The following is a 9,905-nucleotide window of genomic DNA, read 5'->3' on the forward strand; positions in this document are numbered from 1 at the left end:
CCACGCGGACACAGGGAGAACACACCACACTCCTCACAGACAGTCACCCGGAGGAAACCCACGCAGACACAGAGAGAACACACCACACTCCCCACAGACAGTCACCCGGGGGAAACCCACGCGGACACAGGGAGAACACACCACACTCCTCACAGACAGTCACCCGGAGGAAACCCACGCAGACACAGAGAGAACACACCACACTCCTCACAGACAGTCACCCGGAGGAAACCCACGCGGACACAGGGAGAACACACCACACTCCTCACAGTCACCCGGAGGAAACCCACGCGGACACAGGGAGAACACACCACACTCCTCACAGACAGTCACCCAGAGGAAACCCACGCAGACACAGAGAGAACACACCACACTCCTCACAGTCACCCGGAGGAAACCCACACAGACACAGGGAGAACACACCACACTCCTCACAGTCACCCGGAGGAAACCCACGCGGACACAGGGAGAACACACCACACTCCTCACAGTCACCCGGAGGAATCCCACGCAGACACAGGGAGAAAACACCACATTCCTCACAGACAATCACCCGGAGCAGGAATCGAACCCACAACCTCCAGGTTCCTGGAGCTGTGTGACTTCGACACTACCTGCTGCGCCACCATGCCGCCATTTTGTTTACTTTACTTATTTATTTTTTAATACTCTGCTGCTGTAACAATGCAAATTTCCCTCTGTGGGTTAATAAAAGACTATCCTAAGACTAGACCTCCACACACTACAATAAGTTGATTGATATTTTCAACTGAAAATAATTTAGATAAAAATCCTATTGAACATGATGATTATCTCAGTATTGTTTATTAAGATGTAATTTATTCCATTAAGAACAGTAGTAAATAATGAATATCTGAGGGATTTGACACAAATACACATAACCTACTGTGTGAAATAAGGCCACAGGATGGCGCCAAATCGCCATAAATGTACATGCAGTATTTACCCGAGGCTTGAATACAAATAGCACTTTACAGACCATAAGTGTTATATTGTATTTTTATACATGTATAAACTGTACTGATATAGACAGCCTGAGCATTTTATGAACGGTATTTAGGTAGTGAAATGTACAGCATAATAATAATAATAATATTAATAATAATAATAAGTACATTCACTTCCAGGAAAACACACAGGATACATTCTGTTCTCTCTCTCCGGCACTGCTCCAAATCAGTTTCCCTTCATCTGCCAGATCCTTCCAAACACAACCATGAGCTTCCTGTTTACTTCAAAAGCCCATTATGTCCATTAAACCCATTAAGCTAAAAGCAAAAGGAAGCTGTCACTAAAAAAGGTGATGATGTCTGCCCCAATCAGCTTTAAATATAAAGCCACTGAATCTTCCTTAATGCAGCTACAGGAAGCTGTGACTTGGTAAAGCAAACAGTGGAGGTGATGAAGATTGTGCAATTACAGGTTATCATTAGGTTTAGAGCGACAGTGCTAAAAGATCATGAACATAACTCTACATTAGCCTCTGTCCTTATACTATTGGTGCCCAAAGCCTTTAAAGCCTCTTTCATACAGTGGCAGAAAGGCCAGGCCTCCGTAAAGTAAACAGTAAATGCCAGAGGGAGGTGTTTAAAGTGAGTGATGCTTCCATTTCTGGGTCTGTCTTTCCACTTAAGTCCAAAAAGCAGCTCAGGCCACCGCTCCCTTCTTCCACTTTGCCTTCTCTCTGCATTTAGACTTCATTATACATTCACACAGCTGTCTGGGATCCTACACCCATCCTCCAGCAGCTGAACTGATACTCGGGGTAATGACTGCAGCAAAAAAAAAAGATGTATGTAAATACGATTTAACATACAGTAACCAAAACCAGCAAAGAGTATTTATGAAAGTTAGTATATAACTTGTTAAATATACTTTTTCTTTTAAGTGCAACTCACATGAGAGTCCTAGAATTAACTCATTTATGCTACATACGGTGGGTCACCCCAGAGGCAGCCATATTTAAAATGGGTTTAGAGCCTTTGACACCTCCAGGCCAATCGGTGTCCGTATAATGGCTGTTTCATATAGTGACAAAGAATCGCTGGAGATAATTTAATTAGTATTCAAACTAGGTGAATGACTACATAATAATATCTTGTTTGCTTTGTATCATTTTACTTACATAAAAGTAAGAGACTATGTAAACTTACATGTAAAGCATGTGAAGGCTATATGCATATATTGTGAAAACATTTATACACACACAGAGAGAGAGAGAGAGATTTCTAGACGATTTATCATATTTAAATTCAACAAGTACATGCTACTTCCTGTGTTTTAGCAATACCACAGAAAGACCACTGCATATTTCTCTAGGCACAGGGAGTTATCCACTATTAATCACATTTTACTCAGTTTATCACTTCTTCTGTTAGCTTTAGCTTGCGGCGCTAATATGGCTAAAACAGTAGGAAACCTGTCAGATATGTGCTAGCATGCTAACCATAGCCCGCTAGCTTTCTTTCATTAGCTAAACTATTAGCGATTTTAGCTGAAATCCTTCTGCAGATTCCCTCCTTTATCCTTCCTGGATTACATCAGTTTCCCCTTCCTCTGTAAAAAAAACCCCACTAAGTGCCAACATTACACTCCTTTAAACAGAAAATGAAGCTGCAATCTCTTCAAATGAGACGGAGAATCAAATTGTTTTTGAACACTGAATACAAGTTTATTTTACGTAGAATGGGTCTAGTATCTGTATACTGGAAATTTTAAACTAATGTCAAATGCGGGAAAAAACAAATACAACACACACAAAGCCAAGTTTGAATTGTGTTTTATAGTCAGCAATAATCAACAATTCAGCAAAACAAACCAGAATGGAGGGTATTGATATAACAAGCATGGGAGAGAGAGAGAGAGAGAGAGAGAGAGAGAGAGAGAGAGAAAAGAGACAAGAATCAAGAGTGAATATTTATATTTATATATAAATTTTGCATTTTATATTATAGAGTGTGTGTGTGCGGAGGCAGAGAGAGAGATAATCAAATGAGATTGATGAGAGGAAGACAGAAAGAGAATGTCAGAGGAGAGCAAAATGCAGAGAGAGAGAGAGAGAGAGAGAGAAGGAAAATAAAAGAGGATGTGAGAGTAGAAACAGGAAAAGGAAGGTAGAGAGATTATGACGATGCTTCACGGACAGAGGAGGTCAGGGGCAAAGAAAGTAAAACGTTAAATGAAACGCTAAAATAATAATAATGCAGTGTTTCACTCTTAAGGCGGCGCTGATTTAAGTTGAGAGTCTACACGAGCAGATTTTAAATTTCAACTAAACTATCCCATTCTCTTAATAAATAAATGTAAACAGTTCTTTATAGAAATGTATAATAATGGCCCCATATTAATTTATCATATAAAAAATATCCAAACCAGAGCTACAGCACCTTCTTCACCTTCACTCTTTGGTAAACTCCGCCTTAAAGCAGCAATAAACAACACTTTTCCCTGCGAAATACGTTACTGCTTAAAGCGACCATCAGTCATTTTCTTCAGTCAGTTCTTCATGTTTTGGAACTGATAATACGGTATAATACTGACACCTAGCTGCCCTGAGTGAATCAGAGATTCTCTACTAAACATTTTTAAAGGTATTTTCCGTGATAATTCTTCATCATGTGAGGAAATGTATGTAAAAATAATCTCTTTTTAGGAGGTACAAATTACAGATCGCTCCTTTAAAGACTCTAACTGGTGGAGTATTAATTACTCGTTAGCTATGTTCACACCGTAGGCCTAGCGCTAAATCCCTAGAAGCAAAATTCAGACATAAAACATATCTCAGCTCTTTGGCTACATGCCTAGGCTGAGAAAAAGAGGCAGAATTTATAGCAGAGACATTGCTTTAAGGAGTAACACAGTTCAAACTGAGTGCAGCTTTTAGCAGATGGTTAAAATATGAACACTTGAGGTACTTGACCCAGCTGCTGGAAAAACCCTTTCCATCTTAAAACTTTCGGCTGGATTCATTTACACAGATGCACCTGCAACACAGAAAAGAACAGATGATCTAACCTCTGATTGTAGAGTTAAAGTCAGTGAACTAGCTCATATTATCTTCGGAAAATACACGTAAACAGTGCTCGGAATCTACACTGTTCAGTCACAACACTGAAATGATGTTTCTGCACTCATTGTCCGTCTGATGAACTCCACTGTCTACTCTGTTCACTCTGTAGTTCTACATACAATTACTGGCTGGGGTCTATCTGTTACAACTGACGTGGTTGTGGTGGTACAACTGGATCAGACACAGCAGTGCTGCTGGAGAGGCACTGCTGGACTGAGAATAGTTCATTCATTCATTCATTCATTCATTATCTGTAACGCTTACCCAGTTCAGGGTCGCGGTGGGTCTAATGGAATCGTTGGGCGCAAGGCGGGAATACACCCTGGAGGGGGCAACAGTCAGGGCAACACACACACACACATTCACTCACACACTCACACCTACGGACACTTTTGAGTCGCCAATCCACCTACCAACGTGTGGTTTTTTTATTTTTTGGACTGTGGGAGGAAACTGGAGCACCCGGAGGAAACCCACGCAGACACAGAGAGAACACACCACACTCCTCACACCCACGCAGACACAGGGAGAACACACCACACTCCTCACAGACAGTTACCCGGAGGAAACCCACGCAGACACAGGGAGAACACACCACACTCCTCACAGACAGTTACCCGGAGGAAACCCACGCAGACACAGAGAGAACACACCACACTCCTCACAGACAGTCACCCGGAGGAAACCCACGCAGCATCCTGTGCATCCTGTGTCCACTGATGAAGGACGAGAAGTTGGAGTAGAAGTGGAAATGATCAAATGGACAATGAGTGGAGAAACAATTTCACTTTCCAAACATCTCAGAATAGAGATCTTCATCTTGACCACAGTAAAAAATGCATATTTCTTTATAGAGCTCAACAAAACCAAAAGAAAAGAGCTTTAAACAAAGTCCACACTCAGCTGAACAACATTGTTGGACATGGCTTTTCAAAAGCTGTTTTCTGTTAAAATAAGAAAAGAAAAGATCACTCACTGGTCGGCTGCGAGCCACATGTGACTTTGTATGACGTCCATAAGCTGATCGCTAGAAAAATCGTCGCAATAAACCCAAAAGCCTGCAGATAAAAAAAAAACAGCTCATAGAATCTGGACTCTTGCTTCTGTGTTAGTTTATAGACCACAAACAAAAGCATTAAAAGAGCAATCAGTCAGTTTCTCCAGACATTCTGCTTCACCTGATAAAACAGCCATTACATTTACAATGCATGTTGAGGGTCCCACGAATTGGGACATAAAGAGGTTCATTTAAAGATGGCAAAACCACTTTATATTAAACATTACAAATTATAAACTGTGGCAACTCTTTGGTGGTAAAAATGACTTATGGCTCCTTTTAATAGCAGATAAATCAAATCTAAAACCAAAACGACTGCTCCTGTGATTACTCACAGATCCGGCGACGAGAGCCGAGACACCACGCCCTTCCACAGCGGCGACTACAGAGGCGATAAAGACCAGGACGGTGCCCAAGATGTAGTGCAGAAACTCCTACAGGACACACATAAAGATAGAGATACATTGCTGTGATTTGATTGCATTCAGCACAAGAGCATCAGTGAGGTCAGTGCTGATGTTGAATATTTAGTTCTGGATCATAAACACCACCGGGATGATTAAAGCATTTTATTAATTTTAAAAACAGAATATTGCAACAAATTAAATGGTAACGTAGAAATATATAAATATAAAATGTAAGAAAAAGGGCGACACGGTGGTGCAGCAGGTGGGGGTCGCAGTCACACAGCTCCAGGGACCTCTCCCCCTCCGGGTGACTGTGAGGAGCGTGGTGTGTACTCCCTGTGTCTGTGTGGGTTTCCTCCGGGTGACTGTCTGTAAGGAGTGTGGTGTGTTCTCCCTGTGTCTGCGTGGGTTTCCTCCGGGTGACTGTTTGTGAGGAGTGCAGTGTGTTCTCCCTGTGTCTGTGTGGGTTTCCTCCGGGTGACTGTCTGTGAGGAGTGCGGTGTGTTCTCCCTGTGTCTGTGTGGGTTTCCTCCGGGTGACTGTCTGTGAGGAGTGTGGTGTGTTCTCCGTGTCTGCGTGGGTTTCCTCCGGGTGACTATGAGGAGTGCGGTGTGTTCTCCCTGTGTCTGTATGGGTTTCCTCCTGGTGCTCCAGTTTCCTCTCACACTCCAAAATCACACGTTGGTAGGTGGATTGGCGACTCAAAAGTATCCGTAGGTGTGAGTGTGTGAGTGAATGTTTTAGTGTGTGTTGCCCTGTGAAGGACTGGCGCCCCCTCCAGGGTGTATTCCCACCTTGTGCCCAATGATTCCAGGTAGGCTCTGGACCCACCGCGACCCTGAACTGGATAAGGGTTACAGATAATGAATGAATGAATGTAAGAAAAAAAATCTACCACAAAACTAAAGACCAGAATTTGTACTGTGTGCATAAAAACAGCAAACGTAAACAGTTATACAAAAAAATAGCCTTAAAGCGTCACAGTAAATTACAAAAACGAACAGAAAATCGATGCTCTCCTGAGTCCGTGTGGTCTGTGTTTGGGTTAGAGCTCACTGGCTCATTTCTGACTTTCCTCAAACTCAACCGAGTGCTTCGGCCAGAGGTGGTCAAACAGATTAATTGTTTCCCCATTTTTTAAGGCTTCTTTCATTCTCAGTTTGTTGTACCTCTAATATTTTATAACTAAACCTCGGGAAAAATCCTCCACATCAGTGACCTTTCGATTTATGGTTGGTGCTTAAATTACTCAGTAATTAACCTACGAGAAATGAACATAACGCCATTACTGCCTGTTACTACATAACTCATGGATCCATTTCCACTAACCGTCAGTGTCCAGTTGATGCAGGGAAGTCTGCTCTGCAGCTGGAGGATGTACATAAAGAAGAAGATGAGGAAAGCAAAGAAGAACCACAGTGTGACCACTTCAAAATAACGGAAGGCTGAGACGTTTGTCCATCCGGGAGCACAGTGCACACACAGGAAGGCGATGAGGAGAGTGATCTGTTCACAAACACAACGAGGAGTCAGAAGTGTCATCGTGTTTACTGATATATATATATTACCTGGGACTAAACAAGGGCCTGTTTTGGAGCTGTCACACAGCAGCAGGGTCTCGGGGTCCTGGGTGGGACCACCTCAGTTTCCTCCCACAATCCAAACACACATCTTACAGGAGTGGTTTCACAGGTTTTGGAGTGTGAGGGAGTGTGTGAAAATTCCCACAGGTGTGAGTCACGGAAACTGTTAATATTTTACTGTTGATGTTGCAACACTGCTGTGTGGATTTGAAGGCAGCCAAAGTGCTCTACTGAACTAGTGTTTCGTTTGGAAACTCCATCTTGTTCCACAGTTATTGGACGGGCATGAGGACTAGTGAAAGCCCTTAATTAAGCAATAACTTACAATACTGACACATGTCTTCGAAGATATGGATATATCGAGTTCAGAATTAAATTCTGAAGGATTAATATTTGTGTAGGAAGAAACAGTAAACTCTCCTAGTCGTCACGTGCCGTTTGTGTAAGGATTAAAAAAGTTTAACCGATAAAATGAACACATTTACACGCAGTAAACAGCAGTTTACTCTCCATTTTCTCACCACTTGAGCTATTTTCAGGAGCCCGGGGTACGTCCGAACGTAGCCGAGATTGAGAAAGCTTCCTCCAGTTGACGTTGATGTGGTTGTCGTCGTGGTTCTGGTGGTTACTACCGTTTGAGACATTTTATTCTCGGTAAAAAGCCACTATTCCACCACAGTTTTCCGCCTCTGTCTGCGTACCGTCCACAGCAGTGGAGCCTCACATTGGGTGTGGGCCGAGTGGGGCGGGGCGGGGCTAGTTTTTTTCCACACCCGCATTCGGAAAAGCTACACTTGCTAACTGATAATAACAGATATTAATATCTAGATAATAATAATAATAACAATAAATAAAATAATAAAATAATAACAATCTGTGGAAAATATAAAACAAATACTTAAATTTATCCCATAATAATCAAAAACAAAAATGTGAAGAAACCGTTATTAAAAGCACAGATGAAATAAATGATATGTATATTTTAAAAAAGTTTAAAAATAATTAATACAGCTATTAAGATGTCAAAACACCAACAAAACTAAACTGAATATTTCCTATAACATATATAAATATATTTATTTAAATATAAATATAATATAGCAAAGTTAACCCTGCGCGTTGAGTATGAGTAAATGAACACAAAGCCAATCACAGCGCAGGGGGCGTGGCTTGCCGTAAAACGGTTGTGAATAAGAAAAAAAAAAAGGCGGGAGATGATGTAGAGCACTTTCGCAGCGCCTTAAATAACAGCCACTTAAATAAAAAGCATAATAACAGCACAATTAAGCAGTGGCGATGCGACATTCTAGAAACTTCTCAAGCGTTTCGAGTCTGTTGATTTAAGATGAATATGTAATCCATGGTTTAAAGTTGAGAAACATATTAATTAATGGTCTAATTATGGAGTGTTTTGGTGTGAAGTGGTTGATTACAGAGAAGCTTAAGGACTTTTGTTTCTCCAGCTGTGACCTCCAGCAGTCTAAAGAGATTAATATGTGATGATGATGATAATAATGATGGAAAATATCAGCCTATTAACTTTTCTTTGGGGGTTGGGTGTGCTCCATTCCAGAGAATAGCGAGTTAGGGTTGTTCACAGTTGAAGTGGTCACTAATATCAGTTTAGATAAGGTAAACAAGCATGTAGACCTGTAAATAAAAGAATAAAAGTCTGCATGCTTGTGTCTTTATTTTGGACCCTAGTTTGGATTTACAGATAGAGCCAATGACTGGTCCATATGTTGTGACCGGTCACTCCTCAGCTTCAGTGGTGGTCGTTACTAAAGAGGAATCCTATAGCGTATGCTAAAAAAAAAATCTGTGCTAGGTGTAATTAGACAGCTGAGCTCACAGACACTCGACCTTTGGCTGTGTCTCTGTCCACATTCTTCTAAAATTCCTCTCTGCATGGCTGAAGAATGCAGATGCAGTGCACAATTCAACACACACAAATGCTGCAGACATGGACATCTGCTGTTTCAGTGGCAGGTTCCTACAAAGGGATGAATAGACTTTGGAAAGCAATAATAAATGCTTTGGTGTTGTGTAGTTTTGTATGTATTTATACTGCAGTGCAATGCGTGCATGTTGACCCACCCGATTTTTACACTGGTCAAAAAGGTACAAACCAAAATCTGGGTGTAGAGAGTGTGTGTGATGTCTTTACATTGAAGTGGCAATTTGGGAAGGGAGGGGTGTGGGAGGGGAACCACAAAAGTTTACACACTGCAGTTTTTAATGCTAGTTCTAAACACTTTTAAAAAAATACCAAACTATTAAGTATAACGTTAATTTGTGTTGGCTTTACGTTAGCATACGGTTATTGGATTTTGCGGGTCACCACACATTTTCCAAAATCCCATTCATATCTGTTACAAATAACTCTTGGTATTAGCATGATCCTGAACTAGCGCTAGAGCTTTATTTGATTCACAGCCCCCACACATTGTAGACCTGCAGAAAAATACACACTTCCTGTGTGTTAGTTGTTGTCATGGCTATGGCGTAAATAACACTTCAGGGTGAGAGTCATTTTAATACAAACAGGAAAAAACAGTGTAGCGTTTGGGAGAAGTGAGATTACAAAATGCAAACACTATTACAGAGCAGAATAACATCATCCATGATAACTTTCACAATAGTGAATATGCACTTTCGGTTGGTACGTTAATACTCAGTGATGCCCCAGCCATCCGTAGTCAAAGCCATCAATAGTTTAAGAAGTCATAACTATCCTCCCTCTCTCTATAGGTGTGCAGAGTGGTCCT

The 9,905-nt window shown here is 41.4% G+C and overlaps 1 protein-coding gene across 1 annotated transcript; it reads right to left on the reverse strand.

Moving 5' to 3' along the window:
• Positions 1 to 882: 882 nt before the first annotated feature.
• Positions 883 to 7,918, reverse strand: cmtm7 (CKLF-like MARVEL transmembrane domain containing 7). The gene is made up of 5 exons (XM_066645048.1): positions 7,659 to 7,918; positions 6,884 to 7,060; positions 5,483 to 5,581; positions 5,067 to 5,148; positions 883 to 4,004 (listed from the first exon to the last, which is right to left on the reverse strand). The coding sequence occupies exons 1-5, from the start codon at positions 7,779 to 7,781 to the stop codon at positions 3,991 to 3,993; spliced, it is 495 nt and encodes a 164-aa protein (XP_066501145.1). The 5' UTR covers positions 7,782 to 7,918; the 3' UTR covers positions 883 to 3,990.
• Positions 7,919 to 9,905: the final 1,987 nt, after the last annotated feature.

This window comes from Hoplias malabaricus, chromosome 1, assembly GCF_029633855.1.
Source record: "Hoplias malabaricus isolate fHopMal1 chromosome 1, fHopMal1.hap1, whole genome shotgun sequence".
NCBI classification, from domain to species: domain Eukaryota; kingdom Metazoa; phylum Chordata; class Actinopteri; order Characiformes; family Erythrinidae; genus Hoplias; species Hoplias malabaricus.

What these genes read in the sequence shown, in the direction of transcription:
- cmtm7 (XM_066645048.1), bottom strand. Translation starts at nt 7,781, where the DNA reads ATGTCTCAAACGGTAGTAACCACCAGAACCACGACGACAACCACATCA. An exon ending in TCCTGAAAATAGCTCAAGTG is followed by an intron (nt 7,061 to 7,658) that starts GTGAGAAAATGG and finishes GTTTGTGAACAG; the next exon opens with ATCACTCTCCTCATCGCCTT. An exon ending in GCATCAACTGGACACTGACG is followed by an intron (nt 5,582 to 6,883) that starts GTTAGTGGAAAT and finishes TGTGTCCTGTAG; the next exon opens with GAGTTTCTGCACTACATCTT.